Source organism: Phaseolus vulgaris, chromosome 2 (genome assembly GCF_051622355.1).
Source record: "Phaseolus vulgaris cultivar YP4 chromosome 2, ASM5162235v1, whole genome shotgun sequence".
Classification (NCBI taxonomy): domain Eukaryota; kingdom Viridiplantae; phylum Streptophyta; class Magnoliopsida; order Fabales; family Fabaceae; genus Phaseolus; species Phaseolus vulgaris.
Genome location: NC_143499.1, coordinates 36198068 through 36220477, shown reverse-complemented (window position 1 = coordinate 36220477; position 22410 = coordinate 36198068). Strand labels below are relative to the sequence as shown.

The 22410-nt window shown below is 30.6% G+C and overlaps 1 protein-coding gene and 2 pseudogenes across 1 annotated transcript; all 3 read right to left on the bottom strand.

Annotated features, from left to right (window-relative positions):
• Positions 1-881: 881 nt before the first annotated feature.
• LOC137809412 (inositol oxygenase 2-like) lies at positions 882-22150 on the bottom strand (annotated as a pseudogene).
• LOC137811688 (inositol oxygenase 4-like) lies at positions 4487-6576 on the bottom strand. The gene is made up of 11 exons (XM_068613517.1): positions 6546-6576; positions 6359-6452; positions 6139-6220; positions 5807-6011; positions 5638-5697; positions 5437-5489; positions 5224-5346; positions 5010-5079; positions 4822-4900; positions 4613-4694; positions 4487-4513 (listed from the first exon to the last, which is right to left on the bottom strand). The coding sequence occupies exons 1-11, from the start codon at positions 6574-6576 to the stop codon at positions 4487-4489; spliced, it is 906 nt and encodes a 301-aa protein (XP_068469618.1).
• Positions 10929-15737, bottom strand: LOC137809411 (uncharacterized; annotated as a pseudogene).
• Positions 22151-22410: the final 260 nt, after the last annotated feature.

Here is a 22410-nt window from a genome sequence, read left to right as displayed (position 1 = left end):
AATTGAATTTTTTTTCAATATACTTAATAATATAAGCAAAGAATACAACAATAGAACTTGATGTATAAATTGATAATAAGATGGTTTTTAATGAAGGAATATTCTTATCATTTGAGATTTTCTTAAAATTCATTCAGAATATTCTTAAATTTTATTGACAAAGAATTGCTATAAGTAATACTAAATTATGTTGTATGAATATTTCATAGAAGATACTTTAAACAAATTCACGGATATTATTTAGTTGACTTCATTCATTTTATTTTAATTTCAAATATTAATAATTATTAAAAAATAAATTATTTAATTAAAATTTGCATTTAGATTTAACCAGTAATTTTCTATTAATAGAATATTTAGCAATCAAGGAAAAATTAAAAACGAAATTTAAAAAAAAAATGTGAACCATAACTTACATCGTGGATATTGAAGAGAATGTATGTGCGGATAAGCTTGTTAATTTACGTTTTATTCATAGAGAGTATTTTTATTGGTACAATAAACTTTCATTTAATCTTTTCTTAAAGTTATTTAGTAATAGGTATAAATTACCTATTTATCGTTTCTGTTAATATATGAGTTTTGGTTTAATCCACTTATATATTTTTTTAATAATACTTTTTTTCATGTGGTAACAGATGATTGTAATTACTTGAAGTGTCAATGTGGCTGAGATGTCAAGTTTTATAATGATATGAGAGTTTTGGTAAACAAAAAAAAACTTACACCATGGATATGAATAATTCTATTATTATTCGAAGATTGCAAATTCCAAGTGAATGATAAATGCATTTCAACATATTTAATTGCAATCTAATATGCTTGTGTATAAAAGATACTAAAAAATCAAATAATGATGTAAATCACTTGCTTAAAATAATTAAAATTATTCTTCTCCTCATTCTCTTGATCTCAAATGAATCACCACTTAAGCTTCGAAGGAAAATACTGCAAGTAACAATAGTAAATAAAATAAGAACAAACATTGAAAAAAAATAATAAACATGAAATAAAATTAGCCAAAGTTGGAATCTAACTCTCACCTTTTCAATGAGTGATATATGGTATCACTACAAGACAAACATGAAATAGAACCCAAATTTAGAGACAAAAAATATATAATTAGTTGCTATAGTAATTAAATTAGAGACCATTTTAGAAACTAAAAAAATAATGGTTTCTAAATTAGTTTCTATTATTGTTAAATGGTTTCTAAATTGGTATCTAATTAACAACCAAGGTTTTAACTACCAATTTAGAAACTATTTAACAATAATATAAACTAATTTAGAAACCAAAATATTTTTAGTCTCTAAAATGGTCTCTAATTTAGTCACTATAGCAACTAATTATTTTTTGTCACTAAAAATTAATTTCTATTTTATGATTTTCTTGTAGTGTATGACTTAACTTTCTCTACATCAACTAGAACATTGCTCTTGCTGTAAAGATCGTACTTGTGGTAAAATTATATCCGAGACTATATATGTGAGAAGTTGTGAAAGAGTTGCACAAATAACCAAATTCACACAACTTAAAACATAAGCATACTTAAATACTTCGAGCCATTTCAAAGTCTCAAAGTCTTCTTCATTCATCAAGTGAGTGTATGCACCTTTCTTGCGTAAAGCTGCACAATTATTGATGAACATATATTTATTCACACTCACTAGCCTTATTCATAGATTATTGAACTATAATAATAAATAAATCCATTATTTTAATTAATATTCTTATAATTGGGTTTATTTGGGCCTTAACTATTATTATTGTTAATTCTGTGTTTTTAGAGTAAATTATCCAGAGGAAGCATCCACCTTTGTGAATGGGCCAAATATGTAAAAGTCCAAGTTGCTTCTTGAACCAAAACAGAAAAAATATTCTGAGGAGAAGAAAGAGAAAATAAAAGCTACAAGATTCCAGAAACAGAATTGGAAGCAAATCTTCTGCAAAATAAAAAGAATTATGGAAAGTGGAAACTGTTTACAAAATCTAAACTGCAATATTTTCCCAAGATCCTTGGAGCAGAAAAGTCTATAAAAAGACACAAGCATCAAGGAGGAAAGGGAGAGCTTCATAGGGTTTTCTTAGTTTATTTTCTTCTTAGTAATTCTTTTGTTTTGCCTCCGCATGGAAGGCTAAACCTTTTTGGTTGATTCTTTTGTAATTCCCCATTGAGTTCTGAGGTTTTGTTCAATAAAAGTTTCGATTTTTAATTCTCTAAAGCAGTTGTTTTTATTGTCTAATCTTCTGGAAAACTGGTTTTTGTGAGAGGTTGTACTTGAACGCATGATTGAGAGTCTTCCTTATCTTAAACTTTGGTTTCTTAGTTAGTTCGCATTGTCCTAATTAATTTCTTGGGCGCATGATTCAGGGGAGAGGAGGTAAGCATTCCCATGGAGTATACGCATGAAACAAAATGGGTATTGATTAAACTAGTAGACGCATGCTTTACTGGTGAGTTTCAGTTGAATCAGATCGGCGCATGTTCAATCTGGTTTAGCTCTGTTGGAGGATTGAAAAAAGATTAATCTTTAGAGAACCTATGAAGAATTCAATGGTGGAAAAACTTGGGATCAACCGCTTTTTATTTGCTATTTTAATCTCTTTTATATTTTATGCACAACTATCTCAAACCCCCTTTTTCTCTTTATTGTTATTGCTAACTTTTATTGCTTGCAGATAGATTTTAAACCCTGGTCAATTGATTTTACTATTGGATTCGTTGGGAGACGACTTGGGGACATTTGTCCGCAATTATACTATCATCTCTCTAGTGTTAGACAAGTCTACGCTAGAATCATATTAATTTGACAGCAAAACGACAGCTATCAATTATGTCACACATGTTATATATGTTGCACAAAGACACCAAACAAAGTTTATAGATAAAAAAATACACTGAGGAAAAGGCTTACTATAGAAAGAGTGATATCTGATAATGAACAATCCTGCAGATGGAAAATTGTTGCCATTTTCTTTAGCAACCTTCAAAGTCCCAATGTTTGAGCATTATTAGATCTTAAATGAAGTACTATATATATTAAAAATATATACATGTGTGTAAAATTTGAAACATAAGAGTAATAAACTTATACACAGACTCACCATATACATGTAATCATTATGACCCCATGACATGACAATGTTGTCTAGTCCACATCCTTCAGTGTAGATCCCATTTTTAGTGTTATAAGCATAGCATTTGTAATCAGGGTTGTCCTTAAAATACTTCATAAGGAATGAAATTGGGATAATTAATAATTGATTAAGAAAAAAAAACACTTCATCTGCTATTGGACGATTCATAATATGTAGTCTCATGCATGATGTGATATTCTCGATGAAGTGGTGTGTTGAAGATCTCACATCGACTAAATAAGCATTTCATATTACATAAATCTTACTTTATAAATCGGATTTATAAGATTGAGTTATACTTAAACTTCGTTTTAAAATCTTGTTGGGAAAATTGGTACCTTATGATGAATATTTGACTTGTCAAAGACACAACCTACAAGAAATGTATCTCCTGCAAATATCCCATTAACCATTCAATTCAATTAAAAGGTTGAATTCAAACTTAAAAAAAAAGCTAATTATTATGCAAATAATGATAATAATGATTGAATAAGAGAAGAAAGGTTCTCACCAAAAACAGCCAATTGAGGAAGCTCACCAAAAGCAGGAAGGACAAGAATCTTTCTGAGATCTGAAAAGTCAACAATATCATGTGAGTCCCTATTGGTTGAAAGAAATAATAAGATCTAAATATTCAAATCATAGGGTCAAATAAAGATAAGAATAATCATCCCTTCTAAATTATATATTAAACTTTTAGTAAACAATCTTGCATAAAAAAAACAAAAAGAGAAAAACTTTTAACATATTTATTATTGTTCTTAATTCATAGAAATAAAATAATATATCGGAAACGAAAGTATCATCATTGTTTATAAGTGTAAGCCAAAGAGTCTACGATGAGGTAAATTTTGTATATAGATAAAAAAAATTATTATAAATTTATAAGTGGAAATCATTTAGTAACATATGCAAATGATTATTTATCAAAGTTATACCAACACGGTGTATCTTAACTAAATATTGCTATAATTTATTATTACAATTTCTTTCATAACTTCCGCTACCATTAGTAATTACATCAATTACCTTCTAATATAACATGGAATTTTTTCTTAATTCTTTCATTGTGCAAGAAATATTATAATGTCAATCTATATTTTTACAAGATTTCAATTTAAACAAATCTAAGCTTTCAACATCTATAGAACAATTTTTTAATCTCTATTCTTTTAGAAAGTTCATCCTTCATATCTTGAAATTTATGACAACAGTAATATCAACTTCAACTGCTCCTTAATTTTCGATAATCCTTTGAAGATGCTTGGGGTGATGAAATTTTATTATTATTCGAAGAAGCATTTCAACATCATTTAGTAAATCGCTGGTCTCACAAGGTTCACCATCACCATTTAAGCTTCACTGGGAAATACTGCAATGCAAGTGGCCAAATTCAAAGAAAATAAGAACCCCACATATAAATATATGTCAACAAGAACAGTGACAAAATAAAATAAAATAAAATATTCACCTTCTCGATCAGTGACATATAGTATGGCTTAACTTTCTCCACGTCGACCAGAACTTTGCTCTTGCTATAGAGATCATATTTGCTGCATGAATGTACAAAATTATATATATATAAATATATATATATATATATTATTTAAAGGTTCATTATGTATTGAGAAGAAGTTATGACACTAAAATAAACAAATAGTCAAAATTATAAATACATACTTGAATACTTCGAGCCATTTCAAATTCTCAACGTCTTCTTCATTCATCAAATGAGTATATGCACCTTCCTTGTGTAGAGCTGCAAATTTAATTATAAGTTGTTGTCATTTACGTGGTAATGGAGAATGGTGGAACATATACATAGAAGATAAAAATATATATATATGGTCGGTGTCGAAACTGCTTACGATAGAAAGAGTGAAATCTGATTATGAACAATCCTGCAGATGGCAAAGTGCTGCCATTTTTCTTAGCAACCTGCACATTCCAATGCACCACCATGTATGGATTCATGCATTATCAGATATTTTTACACACACACACACACACACACACACACACATATATATATATATATATATAAATTCGTGTGGTGAAGTTTATATGCATGTATAGGCTCACCAAATACATGTATTCATCGTGTCCCCATGACATCATTACGTTCTGCAGTCCACATCCTTCGGTGTAGATTCCATTCTTAGTTTTATATCCAGGGCATTGGTAATCTGGGTTGTTCTTGAAATACTGCATATTCATCAGGATGCAATCAGGGTTTGCGTTGATAATCAATTCAAGAATAAAATGTTTCTTAATTGATCACACGAAATTGATTACCTTATGATGAATATTTGACTCATCAAAGGCACAGCCTAAAGGGAATGTATCTCCTGCAACAAACATGCCCTTAACTTGTTCGATCAAATGCCGAATTCAAATTTCAAAACAAATTGGAATAAAGAAACAGAACAAGAAACAAAGATCATGTAAGTGTACACGCGTATAATAAGGATTAAATTAGATAAGAAGGGTTCTTACCAACAACAGCCCATTGAGGAAGTGCACCAAAGCGAGGAAGAAGAAGGATCTTTCCAAGATCTGAAACAAACCACTAACATCATATACATATACCGATCTCTCTTTCTATCACGTTGCAAATTTAAAATTGATCAAGCTTTTAATTTGCATGTATATATACAGTATTTACCATGGATAAGAGCGGTCAAATGCAACCAATCTTGATCAGGATAGTCCTTTCTGATGGCCTCAGCAGATTGCAACAAATGTTGAATTTGAGCTTCGTCCAAATCAGGATCGCTGTCATCCACCACCTCATTCAGCAGTTCACAACATTCCCATATGCCCATTTCAGCTTTGTCCAGTATCACATATATCTCCCTCATTCTCTTGGCCTAGATCCATATCAATCATTATCAATTATTCGCAATTTCCATTTTAATCAGCATTGTCATTCATAGTTTGAAAATGGAAATCCATATAAGTATTGGTGAAAACAATTCAACATATTGCTTTGCTTACAAAGTCATATGTCTGGTTTGTGTGTTGCAACCTATAAAATTCCTCCACGCCTTTTTGTCTTTCGCTTTCAATGTTATAATCTCTGCCATATACCAGTTTCATTAAAAAGGGAACTTTAAAATCATATGTAAAGAATACTTGAAATTAAAAACACAAGTAGTTAACTGAACATATGAAATTAAAAACGCAGGTAGTTAACTGAACGTATGAAATTAAAAACCTGAAGGAGTGGCCATATGAATTGATATCTGGAGCCATAAATCCATCTTTTGCCTCATTGTTATTCTTTGGCACGTTATTCCCTTGTTGAAGTTGTGAACGTATGCATGCAATATGACCATGAGAAATTAGTTTGTGCATCGTAAAGGACGAAAACAAAAGCTAGCAAAAATAATATTGATGCTTACCAAGTGCAGGTTGGTCATTGAGGATGGTCATTTTGTTCTCCAGTGAGAAGTGAAAGGATTGGGGAAGAGAAGAAAATAGAGAAGAAAAGAAAATGACAAGGAAATGGATGTGGTATTTATTTGAAAAAAGTATAGGGTATTTATACTCCCATGAATTTAAGTTGGTTAATTGATGTTTTGCAATGTTGATTTGTCCTTTGTTGTTTTTTGGGGTTTGTAGAGGTTTTATTAGTTGTTGATAGGAGGTTAAGGTTCTATTTAAGAAGAGGTTAAGAGTTTTATTTATAAGAATTGAATCATTCTAAAATGTTTGATATTTATTTATTTTAAAATGTTTTATATTTATTTATCTAAACCACCATACTCTATCTCTGGTTTAAGGACTTAGTTTTGTTGAAAGATGATAAAATAAATAATAAAATGTGATATTATAATAAAAAGATTATTTATAGTTAATTATTTAGTGTTGGAGATAAAAGAAGTAATAAAGTAAAGAATGTTTCACATAACATAAATTATTAAAATAATTTTAACTAAATTATAAATATTCATATTTTATTAATTATATAGTTATTTTTATGTTATAAAAAATATAAAAAAATAATTTATACACAACTTGTAAAATTAACATTTTGATGTAAATATTTTTCTTGAACATATATCTAAATAATGAGAAATTTTAATTACTATTATAACTTAAACTTATGTGTATGTAAAAAAAGGGGGAGAAAATTTATCATATACTATTAAATAAATTATTTCCTGTTTTTTTTTAGTAACAAGAATATATTTATATATATAAAGAGACAGTTAGAATTTAACTCGTATACAATCAAAAGATAAAAAAAATTTAACACCATTATATATTTTCAATAATTAATAAATTTAAGAGCTAAAGATGTTGTTACATCTTACATTGCAATTCAGACAAAAGGTATCTTATCCGCAAAAGGGATCACGTCCAAGCTTCTTATCTCTATATGGAATGTAATTTGAGTTTAAAACATTCCTTCTTTGTATACTTGTGTACAATTAGACACTTTTTTTCACAACAATATATTATTATTCATGAATATATTATTTTTCATGAATGTTATTTATGATTATTATGTTATGTATAAGAACTAGTCCATCACTATAAATCATTTTTAAGAATTAATTCTTCTTACGTGACGTTCTTGTTTCTTACTTGTTGTTTTGAAGTTGTTAGGTGGCATAATAGGTTTAACAAACTTTTGTTATGATAAGTTCTGATATTAAATTAAAAAGTGAATTTTAAATTCAACTTAATCTTATAAAACTGACTTATAATTTGAGGTTTATACTCACTTATATAGTATTATGAAATGTCCTTATCTATAGTCGATGTGAAATTTCCAACAAACATTTATGGGTTATGTCATTCTTTACCCGTATCACGGGCTCATAGGATTGAGGTTTGCACCCATATAAACCCAACAAATACTCGCTAGGACAGACTCGAAAATGGCTCTAATACCATATTACAAAGTTATCTTTAAGCCTAACTCAACCCCCATAAAACCGGCTCATAAGGTTAAGGTTTGCACCCACTTATATACAATGAAAGACTTTAATCTCTAGTCGATGTGGGATCTCCAACAAGCATCAATATCATATTCCCATATTTTTTATCCAATCTAGTTTTTTTTTTAAAAAACTTCTCTCATGTTATTTCTTCGATTACTACGAGAAAAAAGAATTATGTTAATGAGTCATCATGTCTTAAACCTTTCAAAGGTTTAAATTTATTTGTTGGACTATCATCAACAAGAATAAATTGTTATCGTTGATGACTCCAAATAACCCTTTATTCAATTAATTCACTTTAAATAAATTTTTAATTTATCCATTGTTTTTAATATATAATCCTAAAGTTAAAATCATTTGGAACAAAACTTTTACTACTCTTACATTACAATCTCATATCATTTTGTGAACACAAATGCTATTTTTTTGGTTTAGAAGAGAATTTTATGTACTCTAACTCAAGGTTAAGACTTAATTTTCTTCAAATCTATCTCTGAATCTCATTTACTATTTTTGTCACCCACTACACTGACATTGTACATATTTTTAATACCATTTATAATTTTTCTTTAGTTAATAAATGAATGAAAGTACTTCATATTAGAAACATATTTACACTTTTATTTTCTCATCTAGCACCCTTTTGTTTTTATTTTCATATTTAGCACCTTTTTTTTTATTTCTCTATCTATCACTCTTTCAAAAGTAAAAAATATAATAATAAATAAACAAAATTGATAATTTTAATTTTGAATGCATTATAAAAATAAATATTTTTAATGTTTAAAATAGTTAGAAATATAATTAATGAATAAATAAATGTGTTTTTACAAAATAAAAAAAAGTAGTAAATTGAAAATGTTTAGTTTATTTTTTTTAAGAATGAAGAAAATAAAAAATTAAATCCTACAACAACATAAAAGTTGAATCTATAAACATAAATTAGTATTTATTTTTATTATTATTGATTATGTAATCTTGTTAATTTTAAGTAAAAAATACATAACATAATTATAAAAAAAATCTAAATCAATTAGTATTAATTAGTAGTTGACACACAGATAATATTGAAGTGTTTACCCTAAATACAAAATATTTTTTAAATAAACAATGTAAATACTACACTTAATACTTCAAAATGAGAAGAAAAAAATTGTAAAAATAAAAACAGCAACAATAAAAATAAAAAGAGAAATAAATAAAGAATAACAAAAATAATAATAATAACTAAAAACAAAAAAATATATAAAATAAAGACAAAACAAAATAAGATAAAGATAAAAGATATAAAAAAATTCTAATTAATACTATTTGACTTTGGTTTTTTTATAATTATGTCATGAAATTAACTTGATTACATCATTAATTATAAAAAAAGAAATACTAATTCATGTTTATAGATTCAACTTTATTTTGTTGTAGGGTTTAATTTTTATTTTCTTCATTCTTAAAAACATGAATTTTAAATTTTAAATTTATTATTATTTTTTTATTTTGTAAAAATTCATTTCTTTATTCATTAATTATATTTTAACTATTTTAAACATAAAAAATAGTATTGTGTAACGTAACAATCATCTCTACATGGTTTTCATTTTCTTTATGTGTTATTATGACATTGAAATATCCTAACATATAGATACCGTCTTTAACCCACCCCACATAGTACCAAATGTTTCCTTACATGGCTTAGCTCTTATTTTTCCTTGTATACATTATATTTTGACCCTTGCCTTGCTTTTCATTTTATAATCTTTCCTCCATTTCATCTAATTTTTTAGGACTAAACTTTATTAACTCCTTATGATAAAAAATATACTACAATCATAGATAAGTGAAGAATAGTATTATCATATAATTTATTTTTAAATATGAAATAATTAATATTTTATACATATTATAGCTATTACGAAGTAGACTTTAAGCCTAATTCAACTCCATAAAATTGGCTCATGAGGTGAGGTTTGCACCCACTTATATACACAATGAAATGTTCTCATCTCTAGTCGATGTGGGATCTCCAACACACCTCTCACACCGAGAGCGACAGCTCGTGCGTGAGATAACATATGATGGGTGGTCCGATAACAACCCAATAACGGGTGGCCTGATAAGCCTAACAAATACTCACTAGGATAGACTCGAAATGACTCTAATACCATATTACGAAGTGAACTTTAAACTTAACTCAACCCCATAAAATCGGCTCATGAGGTGAGGTTTGCACTCACTTATATACACAATGAAATGTCCGCATCTCTAGTCGATGCGAGATCTACAACAATATCCAAAGGGATTCTAAATTTATCTCTTTTTTTTTAACTTTTATTTAACACGTGTGTAATTAATTAACTAGAGAGGGAGAGAAAGATGAAAGAAATTATTTTAGAAGTTTAGTGACGGCAAAGATACATAAATTAATTAAAAAATATAAGGGACTTCATATTTTATTTCTGCAACTTTTTATATTTATTTCTCGATTATTTTCGTCCAAATATTTTAATTTTTTGTCTTAGTTATTGTCTATTTATACTCTATTAACTTATTTTTGCGATACATATTTTCTCTACTGAGCAATAAATTAAGTTTATTAGAAAAATAAAGAGTATTTCATATAAAAATATATTTTTTTCACTCCAGAATTACGAATTTTTAAATGATTAAATTTTGTTTGGTTGGTGAAAAATATTATCAAAAACATTAGTTTTCTACCGCATTAAATTAAATTATTTAATAAAAATAACATAATATAATTTTTAGTGGTTTTTTTATTTTTACTCGGAAAAATTAATTTCCCACATAAGAATGTTTTGTTAGAAACTTACCCAAAAAACATTATCTATCAGAACTCCTTATTTTCTGGGAATGGTATATTTTAAACAGTAAATCGAACCTAAGAAAAATTTAAAGTTTACTATCTTCTATACGCGTAATCCTAAATTTTTCCTTAATATGCATTAATCTTCTTACTTACTTTGTTTATTTTTTTTACGAAAGAATATTCTCTGTTTTATTCAATCTGTCTTTTATCTATAGCAATGATACATATTTACATTCTGTAATTAAGACTAATTATAGTGATTATATTCCTATAATTAAGTCTAATTATAGACTCATTAATAGTGATTATATTCCTGTAATTAAGTCTAATTAAGTCTAATAATGATTTTGTCCGGTAATATCCCTCAAGTTGGAGCATGTAAGTCTTGAATGCCCAACTTGACCAAGATGGCTCCAAACTTTTTAGCATCGAGAGCTCTGGTGAAAAGGTCAGCTAGTTGTGTATGTGTGGGCACATAGGATGGAAGAAGGCGCTTGTGAATGATTTCATCTCAAACAAAGTGGCAGTCAACTTCAATGTGTTTGGTGCGTTCGTGGAAGACCGGGTTTTTAGCAATGTGAAGTGTTGCTTGACTATCACAATAAAGACGAATTGGGTCAGGATGAGGAACATGTAGAGAAGCGAGAATGTCTTTAATCCACTTTAATTCTCGGGTGGTCTTAGCCATTGATCGATATTCAGCCTCAGCAGAGGAGGCAGAAACCGTTTGTTGTTTCTGGGTTTTCCAAGAGATTGGGGAAGTGCCGAGTTGAATAAACCATCCGGTGAGAGATTTCCGTGTCAGTGGACAACTTGCCCAATCAGAATCACACCACCCAAAGAGTTGTAAGTTGTTCTCTCGAGGTAGGAGTATTCCTTGTCCAGGATGCCCCTTTAAATATCGAACAACACGAAGAGCAGCTTGCCAATGCTCGGAGCGTGGATTTTGCATAAATTGAGATAAAGCTTGGACACTGTAGGCAAGGTCAGGTCGAGTGAAACACAGATAAATTAACCTCCCAACAAGTCTACGATAAGTAGCCGGGTCAGAAAGAAAAGAACCAGTAGCGGAGCTCAATTTGTGATTTTCTTCACATGGTGTAGTGGCGGGCTTCGCACCCAACAATCCGACTTCAGTAATGATATCTAAGGCATATTTCCTCTGACAAAGGAAGATTCTGTTGGGGGAGCGAGCAACTTCAACCCCCAGGAAGTACTTGAGGCGGCCTAAATCTTTCATATGAAAGCATTGATTTAAGTAGCCTTTAAAACATTGGATGGCAGTACCATTATTCCCTGCAATCACAAGATCATCAACGTAGACTAGCACAACCAACTGTATGTCATTATTATTGAGAGTAAACAGGGAATGATCCTTCGGGGATTGTTGGAAGCCGTAACGAGTGAGAGAAGAAGATAGTTTAGCAAACCAACACCTGGGGGCCTGTCGGAGGCCATATAGAGACTTTTGAAGCTTGCACACTACCCCTGATTGAGATTCTTGGAAGCCAGGAGGGAGTTTCATATAAACCTCATCATCAAGATCACCATGGAGAAACGCATTGTGAACGTCCATCTGATGAAGCTCCCAATCTTTTGCGGCTGCTACTGCTAGAGTTGTGCGAATGGTTACCGTCTTTACGACAGGAGAAAACGTCTCGTTGTAATCCAAACCCTCCACTTGATGATTGCCAAGAATTACCAATCGAGCCTTGAATCTTTCAATTGTTCCATCCGAGTTGTATTTGATTTTGTAGATCCATTTACACCCAAGTGCCTTCTTTCCAGGAGGGAGAGCGGTGAGTTTCCAGGTGTCATTGAGTTCGAGAGCATGAATCTCCTGTGCCATAGCATCACGCCACCGGGGTTCTCGGACCGCTTGAGAAAAGAACAGGGGTTCCTGCTCGGTGTGTAAAGAGGCAAGAAAACTTTGATGATGGTTAGAAAAGGAATCACAATTCACAAAATCATGTATAGGATACAAAACACCTGAGGATTCTGTTGAAGGAGGTGACGGAACAGAGGGGCTTGACGGTATCGTGGTGGCTGCGACAAAATCGCGTAACCGTACGGAAGGCAGCTTCGCGCGATGCCCTCGCGCAAGGGGAACCACGGCCGTCAGCGGTGGTGAAGAAACCGACGGCGCCGTCTCCGTCGGACGCGGCGGTGGATCCACGGGTAGCGTCGAGGCTTCTATACACGGATCAGAGTCGTTGATAGTGTGGTCGAAGTCATCTGTGAGGGTAGCATCCTCCTTGGCTGGGATGGGAGATGCAATGGGTTGGTTGACGATGCATTCATCTAGGTTTGAGGAGGCAACTTCATGAAGAAAATGTGGGTCCGTTCCAGTTTCTAAAGAGTTGGCAATAATTGGGTTTTGCAATGGTGGTGCAGTGTCCATCTTTTTGGCTTCAAAATATGGAAATTTATTTTCGAAAAAATGTACATCACGAGAGACAAAGAAAGTTTATGTTTCCAAATCAAATAATTTCCATCCTTTTTGGCCATATGGATACCCGACAAACACACATTTTCGGCTACAACTATCAAATTTATCCCGCTGTCTATTTTGATTATGAGCATAACATAATGAACCAAATACTCGTAAGTGCGCGTAGCTGGGTACACATCCATGGATCACTTCATAAGGGGTTTTTCCTTTTAGAATGGAGGATGGTGTGAGATTGATTAAGTAGCCTGCAGTCAAAACGCATTCCCCCCAAAATTTAATGTGAAGATTGCCTTGAAACCGTAATGACCGAGCAACATTCAGAATATGCCGATGCTTGCGTTTGACGCGTCCATTTTGTTGCGGGGTCCCGACACAGGAAGTTTGGTGAAGGATACCTTGTTGAATGAAATAGTGTTTTAGACACATGAATTCAGTTCCATTGTCAGAGCGAACCATTTTAACACATTTGTTGTATTGCCTCTCAACGAGTGTGAAATTTTTTTTCAAAGTCACTGATACCTCTGTTTTTTCTTTTAACAAATAGATCCAAACTGCCCGTGAACAATCATCCACAATTGTCAAAAAATATGAAGCACCACAGGATGAAGGAGTTTTATAAGGACCCCATAAGTCACAATGAATTAAATCAAAAATATTCAAAGCTTGATGCGCACTTAAGAAAAACTTATCTCTCGTTTGTTTCGATTTTTCACAAACTTCACAAACTGTATTCAACTCATCACGAGTACATTTCCCACTTATATCAGGAAGCATTTGCACAATCTGAAATGACGGATGTCCTAATCTTTGGTGCCAAAGTGCTAGTTGATTTTCCATCTTGACATGACATGCTTGAGTCTTCCGTACCCCACGATACCAATAAAGCCCATCTTTCCGTTCACCTGCTCCAATCAGCGTCCTCGAAGTGCGGTCCTGTATAATACACAATTTATCAGTGAATGTTACAACACAATTTTCTTCATCCGTCAATTGAGGTACTGAAAGTAAATTGCATTTTAATTTGGGAACATAAAGGACATTTTTCAATTCAAGTCCTTCTTCAAGAGTCATTGTTCCCTGTTCGCAAGCTAGAACACGTTCACCATCGGGTAACCCTACGGGGCACCTTTGTATAGTTTCCTTTTCACTCAAATTTTCCAGTGACCCAGTCATATGGTTTGATGCCCCACTGTCAATAATCCACAAATCCCAAATGCTCTTACCAGTCATTTTCTCTGATTCATTTGATTTTTGTTTGCTGATCATATCAACCAGTACCTTCCATTGTTCATTGGTCAGACCTGCCATCTCAAGTTTCTTATCGTCATTGTTGGCTTGACTGTTGCTTCCACTAGCGTGTGCCACATTTGCACGTATCGGGTTACCTTTGTTTCGCATCCCTTGGCGTCCCCTGCCGTTCCATTTGCCTTCACTTTTTGGTTTGTCACCCCACCATTCGGGATATCCGATCAATTGGAAGCATCCCTTCATGTCATGACCATTTTTACCGCAATGACTGCACGTCATTAATTTTTCTACCATATCTCCACGCCCTTTTTCTTTGTAATTGGCCTGCATCGCGAGACCCACGACCAACCCCCTTTCTTCCGTTGATTTGGCCATCATTCTCACTCTTTCTTCTTGTACCAACATAGCATATACGCGGTTCAGAGACGGCAATGGATCTGAGGCCAGAATGTTTGATCTTACTGTCCCGTAGCTTGCGTCTTCCAACCTCATAAGGAGTTGATGAACCTTCTCCTCCTCCCTTCGTTTTTCCAACTGAGCACCAATCCCACACTTGCATCCACCACACGTACAAGATGGAATTTTGTCACTGTTAGCAAGCTCATCCCAAAGGACCTTCAATTTTCCAAAGTAAGTTGCCACCACCATTCCCTCCTGCTTGCATCTTGACAAGTCCGACCTTAGTTGTTGAATTCTAGGTCCATTCACGACCGAGAATCTTTCTTTAATGTCTTCCCACAAGTTATGTGCAGTCTCAGCATATGCTACTGTGGATCGTAAGCTTGGTTCAATGGTGTTTAGAATCCAAGATACAATCATGGACTGCACGGTCCACCAATCTTCAAGGTCGGGTGCCTGGTTGGATATGCGTTCCATCAATGAAACCCCATTTTCTCCGGGCACAAAGCGAGATCTTTACTGCTCTTGCCCATTCGTCGTAATTTTCTCCGCGCAATTGGACTTGCGTAATTATGTTTCCGGGATTGTCACTCGCGTTGAGATCATATGACGAGTAGGTCTTCTTAGCACCTCCTCCTTCGTGCTCTGCTTTGTTGGCATTATTCTTTTCTGGTGCATCTGCCATGGTTGTGCACCGTTGCCTTTGCTTTGTGTTTGTCGGGTATCAGAGTTTTGTGCTCTGATACCATGAAAGAATATTCTCTGTTTTATTCAATCTGTCTTTCATCTATAACAATGATACATATATATATAATCATAGCATTAGAACCGTACAGATTCTTTTTCTCACATAACATCTGTAATTAAGACTAATTATAGTGATTATATTCCTATAATTAAGTCTAATTATAGACTCATTAATAGTGATTATATTCCTGTAATTAAGTCTAATAATGATTTTGTCCGGTAATAGTTTTGATTATTGAGTATTTATATTTTTCAAAATATTAATTAGATTTATTTTTATTTAATATTTTCTTTATGGAATGATTTAAGATAAGAATTACTATAATTCAAAATAGAGATTATTAGAATAATTAAAGTCTTTCTTGACTTGTAATTAGGAAGTTTGATTACAAGAAAATATGATTTCCATATTAAAAAATATGTCACATAGAGATAAGAGACATCTATTTGTTTTTCTTATAATAATGTCATTTTAGACTTTTCTAAAACCAAACTTTAAGTATCTCAGGCATAACTACCTTAGCTAATTTTCGTTTCCCTGAAGAATGCTTTTTAACAAATAATTCTTTATTTATAGGATTTGTTAGAATAAGGTTAATAAAAATAAAGTGTTTGTCTTTTAAGTATAAGCTATTCGAAATGTTTTGATACTAACTTGACTTAGAATGGAAAACAAAAAAATAATGTATTTTTTTAGAAATTTTCAAAATTTTAGTAAATTTATTTTTTAAAATAATAACAATTATTGTTAGAGATCTCGCATCAACTAGATATTATAATATTTTATTCTTCATAAGGAGTGTAAACCTCATCATATAAGTCAGTTTTATGAGATTAAGTTAAACTTAAAATCCATTTCTTAATATGGTATCTTAACGGGAGTTTATCGGACTTATGGTATCATCCGCTATCGGACCGTTATCTTGAGTTAAGTTTAAATTTTACTTTTTAACCGTTATCCATATTTAATAAAATAGTTTTTTTTAAATAAACTAAACAAATTGTTTCTATGCTAACATTATATTTTAATCCCAAATACATTTTTATAAAAAAAATTAGAAAATTGATTAAAGTCATTACTTAAACGTCATACAAAATGAAACAAAGAAAATTTCATCACTAGAATATTTAAATGGACGTTTAAGTGATGAGTCAAAAATTAATTTGAAATATGTTAAAAAATTATTTCACTCAGATCATGAAAAACTTTCAAAGTCAAACAAAGAAGGTCATTTGAAGAATCAACAAAAGCTCAAGTGACATGTTCGTGCTCACTAAAAAAAATATAAACATCCCTCAATTCATCAATATTATAATAAGAAATTAAGTTAAGAAAATAAAGATATGTAATAGTTTTATTTTAGATATTCTCTCTCCTTCCTCTTTTGTAAAAATAATATTAGGTTTGTTTGTGTAACTTTAAGGTTTAAGAAAATTAGAACAATCAACATAGGAATTGGAAACCACTCTATTGTTATCATGTCTAAAACTTATCATCTAGTGATTTTTATATGTATGTAATTTATCATGTCTCACTTTTTATCTCTCATTCTAATATTGATAGATTTTTTTTTAAAAGTATAGTTATGTATTGAATTTCAAAATTCTTGATATGAAATTACAAATAGAAATACAAATTCATCCTTTAAAATTGTTTTTGATTAAAATCATTTCAACATATTAAATTACTTAAAAATAAATTTTAACATAATGGTTGTACTATGAGAAAATTCCATAAATGTATTTTTAAATTTTAAAGAAAGATATAAAAAGTGATTCATAGAATTGATTTTTTTTCAATATACTTAATATAAGCAAAAATACAGGAATAGAACTTGATGTATAAATTGATAATAATATGGTCTTTTAATGAAGGAATATTCTTATCATTTGAGAATATTCTTAAAATTCATTCAGAATATTCTTAAATTTTATTGACAAGGAATTGCTATAAGTAATACTAAATTATGTTGTATGAATATTTCATAGAAGATATTTTAAACGAATTTACGGATATTATTTAGTTGACATCATTTTATTTTAATTTCAAATATTAATAATTATTATAAAATAAATTATGTACTGGTATGGACCGACCGATCATTACCATGACTTGGTCTCCCTGACTGAGACCCCCACGGACGGTCAGGCCGACCGACACACTTAACCATTAACGCTCAAACCAAGGTCAGTGAAGCTAAACTACCATTAAGAATTAGGTAATGCAACCGATAATTGTCGTTTTGCTGTCAAATTAATATGATTCTAGCATAGACTTGTCTAACACTAGAGAGATGATAGTATAATTGTGGTCAAATAACCTCAAGTCGTCTCCCACTGAATCCAATAGTAAAATCAGTAGATCAGTGTTTAGAATCTATTTGCAAGCAATAAAAGTTAGCAATAACAATAATAATAAAAAGGGGTTGAGATAGTTGTGCAGAAAATATAAAAGAGATTAAAATAAAGAATAAAAAGTTGTTGATCACCAAGTTCTTCCACCATTGAATTCTTCACAGGTTCTCTAAAGATTAATCTTTTCTTAATCCTCCAATAGAGCTAAACCATATTGAACATGCGTCGATCTAATTCAACTAAAACTCACCAGTAAAACATGCGTCTACTGGTTTAATCAATACCCACTTTGTTCCATGCATATACTCCATGGGAATGCTTGCCTCCTCTTTCTTGAAACATGCGTCCAAGAAATTAATTAGAACAATGCGAACGAAGTAAGAAACCAAAGTTTAAGATAAGAAAGACTCTCAATCATGCGTTCAAGTACAACCTCTCACAAAAAACAGCTTTCCAAGAGTTTAGACTATTAAAATAACTTGCTATAGAGAATTAAAAATCGAAACTTTTATTGAACAAAACCTCATAACTCAATGGGGAATTACAAAAGAATCAACCAAAAAGGTTTAGCCTTTCATGCAGAGGCAAAACAAAATATTAATGCAGAGGTCAGTGATTCATAGAATTGAATTTTTTTCCAATATACTTAATATAAGAAAAAAATACAAGAATAGAACTTGATGTATAAATGGATAATAAGATGGTCTTTAATGAAGGAATATTCTTAAATTTCATTTAGAATATTCTTAAATTTTATTGACAAGTAATTGCTATAAGTTTTTTTTTATTAGCAATAAATAAAATAAATTAACAGGAATAATTGCTATAAGTAATACTAAATTATGTTGTATGATATTTCATAGAAGATACTTTAAACTAATTCACGGATATTATTTAGTTGAATTCATTCATTTTATTATAATTTCAAATATTAATAATTATTAGAAAATAAATTATTTAATTAAAAATTTCAATTTACATTTCACCAGTAATTTTCTATTAATAGAAAATTCAGAAGTCAAGGAAAAATTAAAGACAAAGATTTAAGAAAAAATGTGAACCATAACTTACATGGTGGATATTGAAAAGAATGTACTTGCAGATAAGCTTGTTAATTTATATTTTATTCATAGAGAGTATTTTCATTGTGCAATAAACTTTCATCTAATCTTTTTTTAAAGTTATTTAGTAATAGGTATAAATTACCTATGTATCGTTTATGTTAATATATGAGTTTTGGTTTAATCCACCTATATTTTCTTCTATTTTTTTTAATAATATTTTTTTCATGTGGTACTAGATGATTGTAATTACTTGAAGTATCAACGTGGTTGAGATGTCAAGTTTCATAATGATATGAGAGTTTTGGTAAAAAAAAAAAACTTACACCATGGATATGAATAATTCTATTATTATTCGAAGATTGCAAATTCCAAGTGAATGATAAATGCTTTTCAACATATTTAATTGCAATCTAATATGCTTGTGTATAAAAGATACAAAAAAAAATCAAGTAATTCGGTAAATCGCTTGCTCAAAATAATTAAAATTATTCTTCTCCTCATTCCCTGGATCTAAAATGAATCACCACTTAAGGTTTGAAGGAAAATACTGCAAGTAACAATAGTAACGAAAATAAGAACAAACATTGAAAAAAATAATAATAAACATGAAATAAAATTAGTCAAAGTTGGAATCTAACTCTCACCTTTTCAATGAGTGATATATAGTATCACTACAAGAAAAACATGAAATAGAAACCAATTTTAGAGACAAAAAAAAATTTGTTGTTATAGTAACTAAATTAGAGACCATTTTAGAAACTAAAAAAAAACATTCTAAATTACTTCCTATTATTGTTAAATGGTTTCTAAATTGGTATCTAATTAGCAACCAAGGTTTTAACTACCAAATATTTAGTTTCTAAATTTGGTAGCAAAAGCCTTGGTTGCTAATTAGATACATATTTTGAAACCATTTAACAATAATAAAAACTAATTTAGAAACCAAAATTATTTTAGTCTCTAAAATGATCTCTAATTTAGTCACTATAGCAACTAATTATTTTTTGTCACTAAAAATTAGTTTCTATTTTATGATTTTCTTGTAGTGTATGACTTAACTTTCTCTACATCAACTAGAACATTGCTCTTGCTGTAAAATTATATCAAAGACTATATATGTGAGAAGTTGTGAAAGATGTGCACATATAACCAAATTCACACAACTTAAAACATAAACATACTTAAATACTTCGAGCCATTTCAAATTCTCAAAGTCTTCTTCATTCATCAAGTGAGTGTATGCACCTTCCTTGTGTAAAGCTGCACAATTATGTCACACATGTTATATATGCTGCACAAAGACACCAAACAAAGTTTGTACATAAAAAATAAACTGAGGAAAAGGCTTACGATAGAAAGAGTGATATCTGATAATGAACAATCCTGCAAATGGCAAAGTGGTGTCATTTTCTTTAGCAACCTTCAAAGTACCAATGTTTGAGCATTATTAGATCTTAAATGAAGTACTATATATATTAAAAATATGTACATGTGTGTAAAATTTGAAACATAAGGGTGATAAACTTATACACTGACTTAACATATACATGTAATCATTATCTCCCCATGACATGGCAACGTTGTCTAGTTTACATCATTCAGTGTAGATCCCATTTTAGTGTAATAAGCAGAGCATTTGTAATCAGGGTTATCCTTAAAATACTGCATAACGAATGAAATTGGGATAGTTAATAATTGATTAAGAAAAAAAAACACTTCATCTGCTATTGGACCATTCATAATATGTAGTCTCATGCATGATGCGACTTTCTCGATTAAGTGGTGTGTTGAAGATCTCACATCGACAAAATAAACATTTCATAGTACCTAAATCTTACTTTATAAATCGATTTTATAAGATTGAGTTATACTTAAACTCCAATTTAAAATCTTTGTTAGGAAAAATTGATTACCTTATGATGAATATTTGACTTGTCAAAGGCACAACCTACAGGAAATGTATCTCCTGCAAATATCCCATTAACCATTCAATTCAATCAAAAGGTTGAATTCAGACTTCAAAACAAAAGCTAATTATTATGCAAATAATGATAATAATGATTGAATCAGAGAAGAAGGACTATAACCAACAACGGCTCATTGAGGAAGCTCACCAAAAACAGGAAGGACAAGAATTTTTCCAAAATTTGAAAAGTCATCAATATCATGTAAGTCCCTATTGGTTGAAAGAAAGAATAAGATCTAAATATTCAAATCATAGGGTCAAATAAGGATAAGAATAACCATCCCTTCTAAATTATATATTGACTTTTGTTGGAGATCCCACATCGACTAGAGATTAGAGCCTTTCGTTGTATATAAGTGGGTGCAAACCTCACCTTATTGAGCCGGTTTTATGGGGTTGAGTTAGGCTTAAAGTTCACTTCGTAATATGGTATCAGAGCCATTTTGAGCCTATCCTAGCGAGTATTTGTTGGGCTTATCAGGCCACCCATTATCGGACCGCTATCGGATCACCCATAATATATAGTCCCACGCACGAGTTGGCAGTCTCGGCGTGAGGGGGGTGTGTTGGAGATCCCACATCGACTAGAGATTAGAGCCTTTCGTTGTATATAAGTGAGTGCAAACCTCACCTTATTGAGCCGGTTTTATGGGGTTGAGTTAGACTTAAAGTCCACTTCGTAATAACTTTTAACAAACAATCTTGCATAAAAAAACAAAAAAGAGAAAAACTTTTAACATATTTATTATTGTTCTTAATTTGAAGAAATAAAATAATATATCAGAAACGAAAGTATTATCATCGTTTATAAAGTGTAAGTCAAAGAGTCTACGATGGATTAAATTTTGTATATAGATAAAAAAAAAATATTACAACCTTATAAGTGGAAATCATTTAGTAACATATGCAAATGATTATTTATCAAAGTTATACCAACACTGTGTATCTTAACTAAATATTGCTATAATTTATTATTACAATTTCTTTCATAACTTCTGCTACCATTAGTAATTACATCAATTACCTTCTAATATAACATGCAATTGTTTTTTCTAAATTCTTTCGTTGTGAAAGAAATATTATAATGTCAATCTATATTTTTACAAGATTTCAATTTAAACAAATCTAAGCTTTCAACATCTATAAAACAATTTTTTAATCTCTATTCTTTGAGAAAGTTCATCCTTCATATCTTGAAATTTATGACAACAGTAATATCAACTTCAACTGCTCCTTAATTTTCGATAATCCTTTGAAGATGCTTG